General features: G+C 52.0%; 7 protein-coding genes across 7 annotated transcripts; 5 read left to right on the forward strand and 2 right to left on the reverse strand.

The window, feature by feature from the left end:
• Positions 1 to 3138: 3138 nt before the first annotated feature.
• On the forward strand, positions 3139 to 5047 carry PV05_04005 (uncharacterized protein). Its single transcript, XM_013464693.1, has 3 exons — positions 3139 to 3563; positions 3617 to 4429; positions 4484 to 5047. The coding sequence occupies exons 1-3, from the start codon at positions 3462 to 3464 to the stop codon at positions 4574 to 4576; spliced, it is 1008 nt and encodes a 335-aa protein (XP_013320147.1). The 5' UTR covers positions 3139 to 3461; the 3' UTR covers positions 4577 to 5047.
• Positions 5048 to 8735: 3688 nt separating this feature from the next.
• PV05_04006 (uncharacterized protein) lies at positions 8736 to 9202 on the reverse strand (the record flags this gene model as incomplete). Its single annotated transcript, XM_013464694.1, has 2 exons — positions 8736 to 9033; positions 9138 to 9202. The coding sequence occupies 2 exons, from the start codon at positions 9200 to 9202 to the stop codon at positions 8736 to 8738; spliced, it is 363 nt and encodes a 120-aa protein (XP_013320148.1).
• Positions 9203 to 9443: 241 nt separating this feature from the next.
• On the reverse strand, positions 9444 to 10142 carry PV05_04007 (uncharacterized protein; the record flags this gene model as incomplete). Its single annotated transcript, XM_013464695.1, has 1 exon — positions 9444 to 10142. The coding sequence occupies one exon, from the start codon at positions 10140 to 10142 to the stop codon at positions 9444 to 9446; it is 699 nt and encodes a 232-aa protein (XP_013320149.1).
• A 1335-nt stretch (positions 10143 to 11477) lies between these two features.
• Positions 11478 to 13097, forward strand: PV05_04008 (uncharacterized protein; the record flags this gene model as incomplete). Its single annotated transcript, XM_013464696.1, has 4 exons — positions 11478 to 11703; positions 11748 to 11764; positions 11814 to 12816; positions 12901 to 13097. The coding sequence occupies 4 exons, from the start codon at positions 11478 to 11480 to the stop codon at positions 13095 to 13097; spliced, it is 1443 nt and encodes a 480-aa protein (XP_013320150.1).
• A 715-nt stretch (positions 13098 to 13812) lies between these two features.
• Positions 13813 to 14539, forward strand: PV05_04009 (uncharacterized protein; the record flags this gene model as incomplete). Its single annotated transcript, XM_013464697.1, has 3 exons — positions 13813 to 13954; positions 14064 to 14202; positions 14317 to 14539. 3 exons carry the CDS (start codon positions 13813 to 13815, stop codon positions 14537 to 14539), a joined length of 504 nt encoding a protein of 167 aa, XP_013320151.1.
• Positions 14540 to 14842: 303 nt separating this feature from the next.
• PV05_04010 (uncharacterized protein) lies at positions 14843 to 16909 on the forward strand (the record flags this gene model as incomplete). Its single annotated transcript, XM_013464698.1, has 2 exons — positions 14843 to 14910; positions 14959 to 16909. 2 exons carry the CDS (start codon positions 14843 to 14845, stop codon positions 16907 to 16909), a joined length of 2019 nt encoding a protein of 672 aa, XP_013320152.1.
• A 318-nt stretch (positions 16910 to 17227) lies between these two features.
• Positions 17228 to 18682, forward strand: PV05_04011 (uncharacterized protein; the record flags this gene model as incomplete). The annotated part of the gene is made up of 1 exon (XM_013464699.1): positions 17228 to 18682. One exon carries the CDS (start codon positions 17228 to 17230, stop codon positions 18680 to 18682), a length of 1455 nt encoding a protein of 484 aa, XP_013320153.1.
• Between the last annotated feature and the right edge of the window lie 191 nt (positions 18683 to 18873).

Consider the following 18873-nt stretch of genomic DNA (forward strand, 5'->3'; position numbering starts at 1 on the left):
GTTGTGTTGTTGTTGTTGTGCATTAGTCCGCCAGTCTACGAGCTACAGGGACTATAGGATTGCGCGATCAAGGCCCGCCTGGGGCCGCGGCAAGAGTCTCCAAGGAACTAGGACCCGGGTCTAGCAAACTCTGCACCGAGGCATACGAGCCAATCAAACTACATATAATGGCCAAGCTTGCAGGGATCTAGAACCAATCAGAGATAGTTCCACCCCAGGGCTTGGCGGAACCCATCGCCCCCGAGAGTTAGCGGTAAACCTTAAATCAATCGCGTCTTTAGCTTGAAGTGAAGCTCCAAAATCCAAAATCCAAAATCCAAAATCCAAAAGCTCTGCAGCATCATTGCTGAGGAAAAGTCCTTGCTCTTGATTTTCTCGCATCGGCCAATCCCATCCGCAGCCGACGGCCCGCGAGAGCTGTGGGTTTGTTTTCTGACTGGCTCTGCCTGCTATCGCACTCGCCAGTGGCAAATCCAGTTGACTGAACGAGGACACAAGACGGAGTACTGCACCGTGCTAGGCAATCCTGCACCGCCCTGCACCCAGAGCCGATGACCACATGGGCTTACCAAGATGCGGCTCTTTCACGGTGGCGTCGCGAACACGAGTTGCCGGCGTGATGAAGATACTCGTTTGTGCATAGAGTCTGACTCGCTCCGGACAATGAATCATTGATGGCGCATTATTCAAGACTTCGTCTCCAGAGGTAGGTGACTAAGGGCAAATGGCTCCGCTCACAAGCCGCTGATATCGGAAGGAACTCCTCCCCGCAAGGAAGTGTGTAGCTAACAAGAATCTAAAGATGCCTTAATCAGAGACAAGGACTTGGCCGACTCATGAAAAATCGTGCACCTGCACAGTACCTACCAGCACTAAGAGGTTGTTGGCATGGGCAGCAAGGATATCGATCGAAGATTCTTACCTAGTCGAATGTTGACAGAGTTTACATGACGGCAGACGAGCTTTCCTCATAGGCCGAGCGGACTACAGCAGGTTTCTTTGATTTTTTCGGATGCTATCCGAAAATCCTTGTCCGCCAACCTCCCCATGAATCACGGTCCACCAACAGCCAGCACTCGGGTTGACGAGACAGCATGCTTCACACACGGCCGGATTGGCTGGGAAGACCTTGTACGAAACCAAGTTTACCTAATGCCTAATGCTACAAGGTCCAGGTTCGAGCAGATGAGGACAACCAGATCGGACGCGATGGGAACGCCGAACATGTCGGAGCATGACTATCCACCTTCCATCATGGTCGAGATTGTCTGGAGACTCGCAAATAACACGTTCCTAGCTCACTGTATCCTGTTCGCATGGTGTGAGAGAACCACACAGGTCCTGTCAACATCTGGGTTGGTGAACTCAATCTCAAATACAATCAACCCACCCTGTAAGAAACTTCGAAATCTTCTGACATGATGAGATACAAATACTGGCATCATCCTGGCAGGGTGAGAGCCTGGGGTACGGATCGTGCCATGCTGGGATCATGCTATGGGACCAGGCACCCTGCCCAGGAAGGGACTGCTGATGGGAAAATGCATTCTCGATTTGGCGACATATCTGCTCCCGAGTTGATCCAACCCCGACCTATTTCCCTCCGCGGGAAGTGTTTGACTCATTCCCGGAAACTACTGCAAACCAACACTAAATAGCCTGAGCCCTTTGCAGAATGCTCGAACACATGACTTCTTGGTCCGGAGACCATGGACGGAATCAGACAAACCAAAACGGGGTGTTGATTCCGGATTCCGCTTCTCGCGCTTAGTAGTCGAGACATGGCATTCTACCAGCGCGTTCTGTCACTTCACATGCAGAGGAATGGCGGGTTCAATCCATCGGCAATATGTGCTGGTGTATCGACACAGTATATAAATCGACCTGGTTCTTACCCCATCCATCGGATGTGGCGTGTTCTCAAGTCTCCAAAACTAATTACGGCCCAGGCCTGGTCGCCGCATAACGACATCAGACGATTGTGGGCCCCTCATTGGTGGCTAAAGGATCCAGCGCACTTGTCCTTAGCAGTTTCCCAGTCTCGCAGTCTAGTCTTTGTCGGGCCATCGCTCGTCCACGTTCAACAGTGTGCTCACCGGACTGTACCGAAAATGGCCGCCTGTGGATAATGGCGGTTCTGGATTCAGAAGAGAAATGCAGTCGCTTCTCAGTGTTCAAGGGTTACCGGGGACGAGCCGCAGTGAAGCGACCCGGACTCGAGACGGCATTTCTCAATCCGCAGTTCGCCTGTAAGCTACCGGTCGAAGCAGGTTACGTTGCTTGCACGGCAACTGATGGGTTAGTCTTCCCCAGACTGGCCAACGAAATTATCACTTAGCCACATCCGAAGATATCCAGATCAACCAATTCATTACTGCATCTGGGCTATACGCTCTCCTCTAGCGAGCTGCCCTGCCGTTGGAGCCGCAACCGTGATCCGCAGAAGCAGGCACTCAGGAAAGCAGTCGTCATGTCCTCTCTGCGCGTCGCGCAACGGATGTTTGCGACGTCGACGGCCTGCTTGCACCCCTATTATCGTCCGTGCCTGCTTGCGGTAATTTGCTGGCCTGACACGGTCCAGCAAAGACCAGTCAGTGCACCTTGAAACTGGCAGGTGCTGTCGGTCTTTTGGAACTTGCCCGATTCAAGGTGGCAGGGGGTGCCAAATGGGACAACGCCCAGCTGCAAGGCCAGACGCAGGCACATCGTCATTAGCCCGCCCCTCGTCTGAAGAACTCCCGAAGGCGGGTCCCACGACCCACACCACCTCAACAGTGACCAGCTCGAACGGTCCCTGACTATCTTCAGAAGACGCAGGCTGTACTGTGGTATAATGGCGGTTGGCGGAGAGCCTGGAATCGGGTGGAGGCCACGCCACCGCGCGCTCACGCTCGATCCGACTCGACTTGCTCGACTTGCTCGAAAACGCTCTGCGCAGCATACGTAGGGCCGGCTAGCACAGATTTTGTTCACTCTGTGAATGCACTTACCCCCACCGGCCTCCATCATTGCTGTTTTCGAATGCATTGCGCTGCGGACATCTTCGAATGTGGCATGGTCGCTTGATGTCGACGTTTTGATCCTGCAAGCCATATCTGTCTACCCTGCGTGTCTCGATCTTAGCCCGACGCGATATGAAGTCTCCATTATTCGGTGCTTTGACTACGTCTCTGCCTTTTGTTTTGTCTTTTGGTACTGTCAATGCACTGTCAACCTCGCTCAAAGACTCCTGGGCCGTAGTTCTCCTGCAGCTGGACAGCTGGCCAGGGCGTCTCCCCCACAGACAGCTGGTGATTGGCAGACAGCAGTCTTGCACCGACCAAGGAGACACTTGGAACGTGCGGACCCGCTTCTATCTCAAGTGAATATCTAGCCTCGAGCCTGCCCTGCTTGGTTCCCATTCATCAAGCTCAACCATCACTTTCACTGTCATCTTCTATCAAAAAGTCATACTTTCAAACATGGACCACTACAACCAAACAGCGGCCAGGCCTTATGCCTCGCACGGCCAACCAAGGCTCGAGATCCCTCAGCCTGAGCAGCAACTGCCATCTATTCGAGAGGTGGGTTGTCCTGACGACGAAGAACCTTGAGCTCTTACTGACATGATCATCAGGTCATCCCTCCTCCACGCGGGAACACTCTCGAATCCCACGCTCAAGAGGTGCCAACCCACTCGAGGCCGATGGCGGTGCCGTATCTCAGCTCTCACCCCACGACGAGCATGAATGTGGCGAGCATACCAGCTCCGGTGCAACCGCACTCCAGCCCCATGGCCTATCCCACCGACCCAACAAGCCAGATGCAGATGAATGGACTTCCACCCTCTCTCCAACTGCAAACACCAGCACGAACGCCGGCAGAATACAGCTCACCTTGGTCTACCTCGTCCACATACACCGATCCTGTTCCGATGAGTGCTGGACCAACTCTCCCAACTCAACCCCAGCCCTACCCCATCAGCCAGCCGATGATCCCCTCTGACACGCAAGAGAGCGTCTATTCATCTACATATTCCCTGAACCGACCAGCCCACGAGAGCCCAGACACCTACGGCCGATGGAGGACACCAGAAGTTCATGCGGCTCCCCGGTACAACCCATACCTCATGTCAGACAGATCGTACAATCAGCCCATGGACTTCAACAGATACGGGCAGTCCTATGAACAATATCGGAGTCCACTGGGATACGATGGGGGATACCGATCCATGGATACCTCTCCCTACCATATGAAGTTCAGCCAACTAATGTCCTACCCGATCATGGGCTATCCATCCCATGGCAATGGTCGACGACGCCGAGGCAACTTGCCGAAGCCCATCACGGACATTCTCCGCCTATGGCTGCAAGAGCATCTGGATCATCCTTATCCCAGTGATGAGCAGAAGCAAGTTTTCATTCAACGGACAGGTCTGACAATCAGTCAGGTGAGTTGGCAACATTCTTGGTGTTCATGGTTCATTTATTAACAATCTTGTCAGATTAGCAACTGGTTTATCAACGCTCGCCGTCGGCAGCTGCCGGCCCTTAAACTCAAACGAGAGAGGTCCAAGGCCATTCAAAGCCGGGCATGAGGAGATTCTTCCCACTTTAAAAGATCAAGATCTGCGCTACGTTTTTTCAACGACCGGAATCAGGACTACAAGGCTTTCACGATGGAACGGGTTTTTATGATGGAATGAGTTGGTTGGAACGGGAAAGCAGACGCGCTTTCACTCCAACCCGGGGGTCAAGGCTACAATGTACAATTATTCAGACAGGATTGCGCTTGCTTTTGGCATACTGCCAGACTTTTGACGAGTGACATTTATTCTCATGGAAAATATTGAGAATGGGCTCCACGCATGATGTTATCAAGACTTTTTCTACCAGCGGATGAAGACGGCGGGCACAACAGAACAGAACATGGCCGCAACGTGGAGGAGGATTTACGTATGGAATGAAAACTTGGCCATCTATCTGGATGTCGGTATGGCACATTACTAGTATTAGTCACTTGTACAACAAACAACACACAGGAAACAACGAATGAATATTACGCGAGACTCGACGTTGTGTGGACTTTTTCCTTCGCTTCAGCTCCTATACGGAGTACCAGCGGTCACCGAATCCTTTCCAGCGTCAGCATTGAAGCCCTTGCCTTTGCCGTTACATCGCATACCAAAAGCCGTTGACCCAATGTCTTAGGGCACTTTCGCATCACAAGCGAGGCTGAAACGGGGGGCACTCACACCACAATTTTCAATTTTCAATTTTCCAAGCGAGTACATGGTACTTGGTACTGTTACCACGACAGACGTGCAAGTAGAGTTGGGCGCCCAGGTTGCACAGCAAGGGCAAGCCGAAACCCCCTGTAATCGCTGGTGACACTGCAGACAACCCTGGGCTTGCCACTCGCTTATCGATGACAAGAGGAATGCACGACAGAAACGGGCAAGGATTCAGACAAGGGGTCCGAATCCAGGGAAGCGAACAGGCCGCTTGCAGAATGATGCCGCTGTTCTTCAACCCATCCATGACCATCTGGTCAAGTGCCTGCAGTTTCCTGCACGATGAACAAATCGGACATGATGGGACACATCTGACTGACGATGGGCTGCTGCTTCCCAGCCGGATCGGCACAATCACCTACGAATGCCCAGCCTCTTCTTTCCCTTCCCCTCTTCCTCTTCCTCTGCCCACTACGCGTAAGCTCCCCTTCGACCTTTTCTGCTTTTTCGCAACCTATTGGCAACCTTGGAAGACTCATCGTCCGGCCCTCACCTCCGCGCTTCGATGGAACTTCCCTTAGCGATCCTTACCAAGGCTTTTGATGGTCTCACAACCAAAGGGTCCAGAGCTCTCTCGTCCACCTTGTGCGGCGGGGTTGAGGGGCCACCAGCAAAAGAGGGGAGCTGCTGTCACCATGCAAGTCAGACTTAGGTCGTGCATAACACTGACAGCAACCCTGGCTCCAGAGGCGAGGCAAAAGTCAGCAAAGTGCTCTTTCTGATCTCAAGACTCTTCGGATCGTTGTGGACCTAGCCGTCCCCATAGCCTCCATTACCATTACCGTACAGAGTTCCTCTTGTTCATCGTCGCTACGCCGCAGGATAGAGCGAAAACCCAAATTCGTCATCTTCCCCCGCCAGAGACGGCGCAAAAGTGGACGATAAGGGCGAGAACAGCTGTCAATTATGCATGCCTTTGTGCGCTGGTCATTCTGCATGTCCTCAGGACCTGTCTTCGACTGGCCTTTCTCCATACATGACTGCTTGAACCGACCTTGGCTCGCCTCGCCTATGCCGGCAGGTTACGTTTTTCACGTCGAGCCTGTTCGCTTCCGATGGCCTGGTTCTACGTCGGTCGAGGTCCGGCTGAACTCGGTCTGCTGCAGTTGGCCTATTCTGTAACGTGCAGACAATACTGGTGGGCTGCTCACGGCAGTAGTAGGTGTCTTTTGCTGCAGGCCGTCCCAATTCGGGGGTTCACTGGTCTCTTGGGGTTGGCTTCATGCAGGAACACTGTCTACTTCGCAACTTTGATGGCTTTGACGGTACTGCCATGTCCTACACGGTCCCAAAGATGGTGGTGTGGACTTTTGGCGTCGGGCGCACATTGTGCCTGCCTCCAGCGACGGAGAAATTCAGGGGTCTACCAATGCCCTCGAGCACGTACCTGAGTCAATCAAGTCACTTCGCCTTCAGTGTCTGTGTCTCTGTCTGTGGTCACGGCAAAGTCAGGGCGAAGTGCCTCGGAAGTCAAACTTTCACAGAGTCCTGTAAGTGGTCTGTCACACCACCCTTCTTCTTGCAAGCTGGGCCCCGTTCGACCCGGTCCACGTCAACGACCCCAAGGGGACCGTGTCGCCCGTCCTCGGCCGGTCCGCTGTCGACATGTCTGTGTGTTGTGTCGTGGTCCCTGGAGTAAGATTGCACTCTGGAAGCTCAGATCAGCAACGATTCCTTCCTGTGACGGTTTGTGCTCGAGCCACCGCGTACGGTTCGCGCATCAGAGGCAAAATGATCGACTCTCTGGTTCCGCTCGAGCTCATCGTCGACTCATCTGTTGCTGAGACGAGCGATTTGCACTGCCTGCCTGTTTCGCCACCACTTCGGACCCATCCTCGGAGGGCATTGATTGTTGCGATTTGCGTGGTTTTTCCTTGGGAAATCAAAAGATTGCCTTTCTTCTTTTCGTGCCACTGACCGCCATGGTTTGTGCTCTTGCGGTGGTGATTGCACCTACGGCAGGCGAAATGAGGACAAACAACATCACCAACGTACCGTGATCGAGATCCAAGATTGCTGTTGCGGCAAAAGGTAAAGGGCCTCTCGCACAGTCTCGCATCCTCTGTCGATGACAGGGTCTTTTGGATGCCCACACCCTTCATGATGGGATCTGCCTTTTTCTTCTTTTCGCCTTGTTGTTCAGTAAGTAGCCTGTGCTCTTGGGGAGGGGCAAGTCAAGAGGGCAGACAGCCGTTGAGTGACCGATGGGCCGATGGTGACTTGAACATGTCCTGTCTCCTGTCTGTCGTGGCCCTACGTTATGGCCATGGCCACGCACAAGTACACGGTGACCCCCATATCCATCCATCTGTCTTTCACTGGCGATGTCGAGGTCACGGCTCACAGCACGAGTCGTGTCCCAAGTCAAGTCAAGTCACTTCACTTCAATTCTTGAGCTTCTTGCACTGCACGTCATCTCTTGGCTATTCTTCTACTTTCCCTAGGTGTAGGTCAGGCACGCTAAGGTCAGACACGCTCAGATCAGGCCCCATCTTTCAGTGTCGATGTCGGTGTCGGTGTCGGTGACTGCGTCTACTCGGTCTACGGCTACGTCTACGTCTACGTCTACGTCCCATGTCACGGGGCCACGAGTCCGAGTCCGAGTCACATTCACTGACTCCAGCTTTGAAGGGCTCGTTCTTTTGTACGTCGATATGTAATTTTGGAGTGTCTTCCCCAGCTGTGCACTGAAAGTGAAGGAAAGTGTCGGTCGACCGATTTTGACTGACTGCACTCAAAATGGTGGCCCTGCTGCTCGATGACCCATGACATCCTTCAAGATCTACCTTGTCAGTCTCAATCGCCGCCAGCTGTGCATACAGCACTGTGTATATGTATGGATGACCAGGGCTTTGACGGTCTGCGGAGACGAAAGCAAGCTGAATATGACAATGACAACATCGTACCGTTCATGGCTCTGCAGTATGAATGTACTCCCCTGCCCAACCCTTTCGGTTGGTCTGCTTTGTTTTCATCCAGGCTGCACACTCAGTTATTGGATCAGGCGTAGGCTCCTATTTTCTGCACTCCTTGTCGTCGTCGTTGCTGCTACAGCGGTAGTTTATCCCAACGATGGTTCTTACGATAGTAGCAAAGAATACCTCTAGGGCATCTAATCAACGTGTTACAGTGTTACTGTAGATGGCGAGACGGCCGACAGACCTCTTGTCCATCCCAAGATGTCCATGCCATATTTTTCAAATGCTCGCTCGTTTTGGTGCCTATATTTTTCCATGTATGTAAGGCAATGCATTTTCTCTACCCGTCAAGTTACGTGGTCGTTATTCTGAGGCCTTTCTATTCATCAACCGGATACTCGAGCATCCGTCTAGACAGTGTCTACCCGTCAACCAAATATTTGATGCTCCTTCTCGCACTTCCTACCCATTAACCGGATATTTGATGTCCCTTCTCGCACTTCCCACCTATCAACCAGATACCTGATCGTCCGTCTAGACAGTGTCTACCCATCAACCAAATATTTGATCGTCCTTCGGGGCACTTTCCGCGCCAACTCCTTGTTGGTCTTCCAGCGCATGAACACACAACAGAAGGGGAATAAGAGCGTGTTGACCGCGCACCAGACGAAAAGGACTCCGAAATTCAGCCCGATCTGGCTATACGTGTCGAACAAGATGGTCCGGCTGCCGTTGACGATATGGTACAAAGGCCATGCGTATCCGAATTTGAAGAACCCGGGGGCCAAGGGAATTGCGTAGAAAGAAGTCGACACGTTCGATATTACCCAGAATATCAGCCAGCTAGACAAGAGAGTTAGTCAAGACTTGCTACTCCAGAATGCTTTCATGAGCTGGGGACAGCATGAGTTGGAGGGGTGGTGAGAGAAAATCAGCTGCAGACTTACAGAGCTGTCCCAGGCTGACCAATGATCATGGTGACGTTCTCACTCGCCAGACCGAGTGCGTACATGCCGACCCAGTTTAGCATCCAGTAGACCACGAATGTGGCTTTGCCGTACGCGTCCGGGTTGGTTTGCCGGCTGCGTATCGGGGTGTGGGCCGGTGTTTGAGAAGGGGATCTGGAAGGCGAGTGACACCAGTGAATAGGCGAGAGACATGAGGAGGTAGGCGGCGATCGTAGCGAACAGAAGCAACAGGATGAGTTGCCAGAAGTGCATGGGCGGGTGGCCCTTGGGGATCAGGAATTTCGTCTACACGGGCAGGAAGAAGGAGAAGCTGAAGAAGGCGATGATGATCAGGTAGATCAGCCCGGTCGTCACGCTGGGAGTCACTGGGCTTGGAGAGAACGGACGTAGATTGAACATGGAGAATCCGATCGCCGGGTTGAGTGCTTGTGGCGCGCGTGAGTATGTGCCGGCGGAGAGGGAGATGTTGGACAGAACGGTGCGGATCCATTGTTCGCCGAAGGATGAGGTTGCGGATACTTCGAATTGAGAGAGGAGAGGCATGAGGTAGTTGTAGTATGTGTCCTGATCGCGGGCCGTGTTGACGATTATTTGACACGCCCCGAGTGGTTGGTAGGATTGATTGCCCGTTGCCACGGCCTGTTGGAGGAGCGTGGTTGCGTTGGCGTTGACGATGATGGCAGCCCAAATGTGTTCGTCGTACACGGCCTGACGGACGGCGAAAGGGTCGTTGGCGTAATTTGATGGCGGCTGGATAACGTAGCCTGGCCTGCCTTTGGGGATGGCTGCTTGTTCGCGAGCAAGGCGTTCAATCACAGGGCCGACGAGCGGCGCGGTGGGTTCATACGGAGGAATTTGGCTATCGAAGCTGACCACGGTCACGGTCAGGGCCGATAGGTTCTCTTCGACATGGGGAGCACGGCCCAGTAAAGGGATAGGATGTAGAGGATGAAGGTGAACAGAGTGAGGACGGTGATGAGCCATTTCTTGGTGACTTCTTTCCAGACAGGCCGCAGCGAGGAATGGAAGAGGCTGACTGGTAGCGGAGGGTTGTTGGGGTCGTTCTTCTCTTCATCGTCGTGACGAGGCTCGAGGTCTGGTCGTCCTCGTCCTCTTCTGGCTTCCATTTTCTCGTCTTCGCTTTCTCGTTGCATGTCTTTGCGAGCAGAACTGCTCCCACTTCCTTCCGCGTTAAGTGTTTGATCTGAACTTCTTCGCTCCGTTTCCGACATTTTTGCTCTCGTGGTCAGCCAGCTTGTGCTGTCGTTTTACAGCTGTGTCGCCAGGCTGGCCCCAGGGAAGGGAGCATTCAGCACTTTACGGCATCATTTTTTTTGACTTTGACGGAAGACCGTTCCTCGGATGTCCGCAATGTCGAAACCTCTCGTAGCCTTCATGACGTTAGCATAGACGATGGTTCGATCTACGTTCCGTGTAGATCTGGGGGATTTCCATCCCAAGTGGACCAACTTGCGCGGAATCATTAAAAAAGTGGTGACGTGCTTGGTTTTTCGGTCGTCGCCTGTAACATGATGTCACTTGCAAGGACGACAAATCCGCCGAAAGCCACAGCGCGGGTCGAGCGTTATACAACATGCGGCTGGCTTTGAGCTTTATTTAACCCACGTTCAGGTAGAAGTTTGGTAGGAGGGTACCGTTGCCTGGCAGGGATCCTACCTTTGTGGTGCAGCATGTCGTCTCAGCTCGCGAGGCAGTCAAGAGCGCTCGCAGGAATGAGCCCGAATATACCATTCGACGAGAGGTCCGGTTGGCAGCAAGAATATGGTGGTGCGACCGCTCAGGTAAGATGGCTCTGCTGATCAAGAATTCGCTGGAGAGGATCAGATCTTTCCAAGAATCTCACATCTTGTCGCGATTGCAAACAACGAGCGACAGTAATGGTACTGATGTGACTGGCATGTGGTCTTCGTCGCAGAGTTGCTGGCGGAGTTTGCCTTTTCGTACCCTTTCTTTTCCTGCACTTAATGATTTAATGCTCCGTCGTGGCTACCACGGCGAAGCATTACTGTCATGGTTGTGTACGGTGGAGCTTGATCTTCCGCTCTTGGTACAGAGTACTCCCCCTTGTGAAGTCTTCTAGCTGGCTTGTTGACCTTGACTTCACCTTTGCCAAAGCAAGTGAACTGGCAGTTGCTGTCTCACTTCCATTTCCTTTTCAGTGAGTCCTGTCACGAATTTTGAAATGAAGTCCTGGACGTGCAGCGACAACTCGATGCCTGCCCATCGCCCACGCGACTTCCAGGTTTGATCGCATCGTGTTCATCTCCCTTCGCATCTCTCTACGGGCGCGTGTTCAAGATGCTTGATCAGATACCTTCGGAGACCCTTCAGCAGGTGTTGCGGCCGCTCAAGCCTCAAGACCTCAAACGTCTGAAGCTAACCAACAAAATTCTCGCAGCACACGTTACTCCCATCCTATTTCGCAAGATCTCCTTCACCATCCTGACACTAGACCGGGTCTACGGTGTTGTGGACAGTCCCAATTTGTCGCAGTTTGTGGAAGAACTGTCATACTACGAACTAGGTCTGAGTGGTCTTTCGCTTGGGCACCCCAACAATGGATTGCAGCGGCTCGCCAACATCATGTAAGAATTCATCACAACTTCAAGGACCCCAAATGTTATCGAAGATTAGTGTCAAATTCAGCATCCGCATCATACCTCTGTCAAAGCTTTCCTCGTAGAGGACTGGGACGTACCACTAGGACTCAGCGAAGAAGATTGCAGCACTACAATTGACCTACTATCGTTGGCCAAAGTGGTAGTCGAACGGGGAATGCAGGCAATCGTCGACCTCTATGCTGAAAAGGCAATGCTAGAGAAGAGCGACATTCTGTACCTGACCTGTCGGTCCGCATTTCGACGGCTTCCGAATCTACGGCATGTTGTGTGTACTGAAGCCTTGAATAACTTCACAGTCAATCACCTCGATTTCAGACGCACCGATGCCTTGAAGGAATTCCTCGACCTATTCCCCATCGCTCACGCCGGTGTACGCGCTGTTCTGCAAACGCACACTGTCACTGCCTGGCCTGCACGTGGATTTCTGGACATTTGCCGAGCAATGGGAGATCAGTACTGCAACCACAACATTCAGCATCTGGAGGTTCGGCCTGACCAACATCTTCTTGTCGATCGTGGGCTCGATCTCGACACGATTGACATGAATTTGGGCCATCGAATCTCGGACAGTGCCTGGGCAGGCGCCTTCCGGAATTTGACCAGTTTGACATTGCGTCTGGAGTTAAAACACAGATGCCACAGAGCGCGTTCGGACCCAAATCTCAATAGGCACCCACACGCATATCGCCTCCTGAAGGCCTTGTCCAAAGCTTCGAAGTTGAGAAATCTCAAGATCTGCCTCGGGTCGTCTTCAAAGAACCAGTTTTCGGCAGATGGGCTCCATGGATGGCTACCGAGGGTGAAGTTCCCAGAACTTCGCTCCCTTTGCTCTCAAATGATCTACTTTACCACAAGTTGGCTAGCACAGTTTCTTGTCAACCAACAAAGATTGAAACATTTGGTGTTGAAAGAAATGTGCCGGGCCGTTCACTGGTCATCCCTATTCAGAAAACTGTCTCAAAGAAAAGATTTTGTGCTGGACTCGATTCATCTTCCCAATTTTAGCCATGATGGTTGTGAGACCTTCGAATTTTAACGCGTGCAAAATGGTGCAAGAGTTCGGTTTCCACAGGGTGCTCTACTTGACTACATCAACCTAGGCGCGAGTCCATCCGTTGCCACTCCTAGAGAGGAAGATGAAACTACCAGCCCTGAGCAAGGGGATGACCTCTCGGAATTTCCAGAGATGTCAGAATTGGAGCACGAAGAGACACCTTCCCCACGGCAGGGCGCTTACGGTCATGAGTATGACCCTGCGTTTGGTGTATACACCGAGAAACTCTGTCACCCCATTTGACCTCGACATGAGTGATGAGACTGAGGGATCTGCCGACGAGACTGGTGGTGGCGACGTAGATATGGCATGAGACTGTATGGTTGGGAAAGAGGATACAAGAGCCCTGCGTGACGCAATTGATCAATCGGTACGTGGCTGAACCACAATTTGGAATCTCCAGTGCATCCTGTCCAACCTCATTTGGTGCGTCACCTCCAGACTTCTCAGCAGATTGTATGTGACAGAGCAACGGACCGGTCGCTGTCTCAATTCCTCTTCAACGTAGAACGAGTGCTCAGTACTCGCTTCGCTAGCATTACAACCCCGAATTGATGGTTGGGGATGCGCAGCTAAGCGAACGTGAGATGTGGCTGGCTGAGCGATTCGCATAGTCACCTCAAGCCACCGAATGAGCTGAAATGGCTGTCCACTGAGCAGTGACATTGCCGTAACAACTCCCAAGAATTGATGTGACAGTATGTAGGAGCACCTACTTAGCTTCAAGTGCTATCTCGAGCAGACCACTTACCATCTTGAGGTTTGACCCGTGTGATATCACAGCGATTATGAGACTCCCACCATGATCCGTACGCGACACAGACTGAAGTATAAGGAGGACCCTCTGTGCCCTTCGCAAGGCAAAATCTTTGCAGCCTGATGTTCGAAGGTCCTGGTACTATCTCACCGCACCTAACAAGAGTTTTGCCACCAACGAACAGAACCCCTACTTGCAATCATGACTCAACATCGCGCAGGACTTCAGCTCATTGCTTCCGGAGCAGGGATGCTCTTCCTGGGCCTCTTGTGGGGACCCCATATTCCCAACACGCCCTTTCCGCGTCTGGCCGTGACAGCCCACGTCGGAGCCATGACTATAGGTATGTCTCCATCCATCCATCATATTGTCTCAAGTCCACATCCGCCAGATAATGGGTCGACTGGGACGTCGCTGAGTGCCTCCATATTAACACGGTTATCGGTGTTCAGGTTGCATGATCTTCATCACAGGCTTGCTTGTGGAACAGACGGATATCCTCGAACTTTCTCCTCTCCAGCAGACTTTTGTGGTTTGGGGTATGAATTCTGGTTGGATCACTGTCACTACTGAAGCCGTCAACGCTTACTGGTAGGCCCTCCTCGCCTAACCCTATCTAACATTGGAAGAAGCAATTACCATACTCGCTCTTGAAAAAGTCGTACCTCCACTATCATGGATTTACTGTGTTTAACTCTGTTGCAGGGGTGCGAAGCATATACTCCCGATTGCGGCGTCGCAAGCCGGGTCCAGCGGCGCAGCAGAATGGCAAGAGGCAGTCGTGTCGATAACTCACATGGTGGCTGGGCCCGTGATGATTGTCGGGTTTGGAGTGTTGGTTTATGAGCTTTTCATGGGCAAGAAAGGGCTGGATTTGATGGGGATGACGAAGGAGAAGGCAGAGAGTCTGTCGAAGAGACTCAATTGATCAGGACAAGCAAGAGGTGGTACAGCTATTTGAGCTGACAGGATGCTCTTTCAAGACCAAGACTAAGGGTAGTGACTTGTTCTGCTTGAAGCTATTGACGGACTGTTCTACATGCCAGGTAGGTACCTAGATAGCTCTCCCGAGGACATAGACAGCCTTGCTGGACGCTATTGGTCAATATGAGACGAGGCTGCACCTCGGCTTGAGCCCAACTATTGTAATGTCCCGCGCATCTCATCTTGAAGAACATCACTTTGAAGCCTCATTCCTTCGCTTCCCGGCGAACCGCATTGTAACAACGCAATGGACAGGTCGCTGGCGACCTTATTGCGGTCACTGCAAGCCTCGGACTATCCAGATGATTCGCTAAGGTAATTCGCCCTCCGCTAAACATTGAAATGCGCTGACTCTTTGAACAGACTGCTACCAACCGCGACGAACCTCCTCTCCAGGTTATCGAACTCCCTCAATGTCACCCTGTTGACTTCCCATCTGATGTCGCATGATCTGCTCTACCCACAACCGATCGAACTTTCACGCTGTCGCCAGATCTTTTCCGTCTTCTACACCGCAGTTCTCCGATTGATCGAAGACAAACAAAACCCTGCTCGCGAACATTTGCGGAGTCATTTATCTGTCGGAGAATGGGTCAAAGCAGTCGTACATGGAGCTGACGACAAGTCACCACGCTGGAGACATACACTGTTGATCGGTGGGCTTCTGCTTGCGTTCCAGTCTCGGAACTTTGAAGAGCTGCGGCCGGATCTGCGCAACAAACTTGAGGCAGCATTGGTGACGGCGTCCAATCTCGCATTACTACAGAAAGATTCAGAACCGAATTGCGAGCTGGCGGTCATCTTTGTTCTAAACCACAGCTTCCCAATTCTATCACATTACCACCGTGCGCAGGTGCGTTATGATCTGCTGCTACCGGTCCTGGTCGACGCGACCTTCTTCTCTAGGGAAGGTCTCGAGCAAGCGTACTGGATTGGAGCCGTTGACAATGACACTCGACAGTCTTCGGGACAGAGGTTCAACTGGCCGGTGAATTCGACCTCATTTAGAAAAGTCACCGAGATCAAATCCAGAAGCCTCATCTCAGCGCTTGGGTCATTGTCGCGTCTGACAGCTTGTTGCATCGACAACGTGCAAGATCCAATGTTGATTGTCTACAGTACGAATAAAATCGCAGAATTCGCAAGGAACCTCGCAACGTCATGGAGACAGAACAAATTATCCGAGGCCGATCCTAGGGAAGAAGCTGAGTATCTGGACCAGGAGACGACAAGCAAAACATTTCCTGTCCTTCTTCAACTGCTGCGAGATACAATGTTCGCTACTGTCATAATCCTTCGGTCTGTTCTAGGGAGGGTCCTCTGTGACCCTAACCTGGCCTCTGACACCACTGCTCCAGGAGTGGCCATGCAAACCTTACACATTTTACGCGACACCTATTTCATATCACATCGATTTGGACTCATATCCTCCTCCCAGTACACATTTGTCAACTTTACATCTATTGACATCCTAAGTCGATACCAGGCTCAGTCAGAAAATTTCTTGGAGACAATCCGCCCGGTCGAATTAGGACGAATACCTCTTCATCCTCTTGACCGTCTGTACGATTTGTTTTTCCTGAACACCGCCGAACATTTCACCCTGATAGCGTCACCACGATTGAGTCAAGAACTATTATTTAATGCTGCTGCACCATATGTCGACCCTCGAGGCGATCCAAGGTTGGGTGAGATCTTCGAAGCGGCACACAGTGTCATGCTGGCCATTGTAGCTGCACCACAAAATGCCGAAGTGGCAGCCAACAACATGCCTTTCTACGTCGAGACACTGCTTCAGAGCTTCCCAAGGCCATTGACAGCTCGGCAATTTAGGTTCGCGGTTAAGTCGATTGTACGACTTGCAGCTCCGCCGTCAAAAATTGCGGTGTCTATGCCGCTGATGCAGGCTGTTATTCTTGATCTGCTCAGGGAACGCATGGAGCACGCTTCGGAAGATCTGCTACCACATAACCCAGGTGTTTCCACCGAGGGCGACCAACCTTTGTCAGAAAAGGCTGTTCTGTTGCTTTCCGTCATCGACTGTTTGAGTTCGCTCCCTATTCCATTGTTGGAAGAATGGCTTCCTTTGGCTGCTGATCTCTTGCACACAATGAGGAATTCATCACAAAAGCAACAATGCCAACAACGGCTATGGGAGACTCTTAGTGATGATGAAATGGATGTTGACCGAGCTGCAAGTTGTGTTGCTTGGTGGACATCCCGAGGTGGCCGTGAGCACGTCAAGTTTGGAGAACAGCCAGAAGAGCAAGACTACATGATGAGTGGTGCATTGCAGTTTGACAATAAGCTATAACATCGGCTTTGTGTACACATCAACATCAATCATTATTCCTTCTGGTCTCTTAAGGTTTGCTTCGGTTCCAGCCACCTGCAGAGGGGGCACACTTTGTTTGGCGCCGCAGCCATGAACAAAGCCTCATCCAGGAGCCACTGGAGCGTGTTGCTGAGTTGATGGTGATTCTCACAAAGGCAATCTCACTCACAGGAGGATATATTTTGCTCCGAAGAATGTTTCTCACAACTTATCACTCCTCACACATTTACAACTGCGAAGTTTGCAGAAGTCCCTAGTTCACACAACCCTGCCTGAACTGATCGGCCAGTTTTCATCATGGCTTACAATCGACGCACCAAGAACTTCGCTCAAGACGGGCAGACACCCATGTTCCTGTACGCCATCCTGAAGCAACTCGATCTTCGATCAATCGATTGGAACCAAGTGGCAGCCGGTCTTGACATCTCAAATGGCCATGCAGCACGAATGCGATACAGCCGTATGAGAACGCAGTTCGAAGGGATGTCCAACCAGGCAAAACCACCAAGAGCCAGGAAAGAGAAGGAGGGCGAGGGCAAATCTGCAAAGGAGAAAGCAGCGAAAGGCAAAAGAGCTCTTCTTGAGGAAGAAAATGAACGGCTCGCTAAGGGGAAACGTCCTATGCAGGCAAAAGAGATGCAGCAGGACTTCATGCACAAGAGAGTCAAGCTGGAGCAATACGACACCACTCCCTGGCCATCTCCAGTCATGCCTAGCCAGCAATACGACAACCCTTTCTGGACCCAGCCAAACATCAAGACGGAACCATCAACTGCAGCGAGCTCAGCCCTGGCCAACTCCCCGCTTATCAAGAAAGAAGCTGACTTCTCGACCTCTGATGCCAGCAATAGTCTCACTGCTGAGCTACCCATCATGCAAGAGGCTCTCATCAAAGAGGAACCGACTAGCAATGCCCTCGATCAGGAGTTGCTTACACTGACTGCCGATGCTGTCAAGCGTGAACCGAATCGGGTCGCAGCGAAGCAAGAAGCAGCCTACGCACCAGCCTATTACTATCCCTCTTATGTGAACAGATACGGGACCCCCGCTGCCTCTGCCTACTATCAGCCTTTCCCAATGCCGACGGCCACCAGCTCTGCCTATCCAATGCATCAGGCTTACAACTACGGTCCATGGCTCAATCAACGACCAAGTCTCAATCCTTGGGCACAGTCTGCCATGGCTCCCGTTGCCTCCACAGTCTCAAACGACAGCATGATCGACAACATCTCGCTCAACCCACATTCCAGGTCTTACGAAGACTTGCTCAATATGCCACTGTATGCCGGTAATCCACAGAATTTTCAATTCGACATCGACACCCCAGGGTCGAGTGACGGTCAGATTGCCGCGGAAAATTCCGTGACCGCTCCAGCTCAGAACGCACCAATTGCCCAAGCACCCACCCCTGCTGAAGTTGAACCACATGAGAAGACCACCTCCTCTCCAATTCTGCACTCTGTCGAGGCCATCGCACCAGACAAAAACAACACTGAAACTGATGCAGCACAGCCAACCAATCCCTCAGAACAGCCTACCAGTGCCGCTGCACCAGTGGCCGCGTCAACCGTCAATAGCAGTACCAAGACTGATGTGTCAGTTGGCCCGGCCACTGCTGAACTCAGTTCGAATGTCGATGCGGATGCGGACGCCGATGCCGAACACGAGCTTGACACAACCACTGCTACAACTGTCGAAGTCGAGCCCAAAGTTGTCGTCAAAGCTGAGCCGATTGAGATATTGGATCCTTGATCACAGTGGCACCCTGGTTGCGGGTCTTCTGCTTGAGGTATACGGTGGTCGGGAAATTGGTTGACCTGGTTCGTGAAATGAAGCGCCCGGGCATCCAGAATGCTAGTGAGGGAGATTCTTCAAGGGGGGTTGTATCAGGAAAACTATGTGCAGCAGATGTGACTGACAAGCTATTGGAATGAATATCAAAT

Source organism: Exophiala xenobiotica (genome assembly GCF_000835505.1).
Source record: "Exophiala xenobiotica strain CBS 118157 unplaced genomic scaffold supercont1.2, whole genome shotgun sequence".
NCBI classification, from domain to species: Eukaryota; Fungi; Ascomycota; class Eurotiomycetes; order Chaetothyriales; family Herpotrichiellaceae; genus Exophiala; species Exophiala xenobiotica.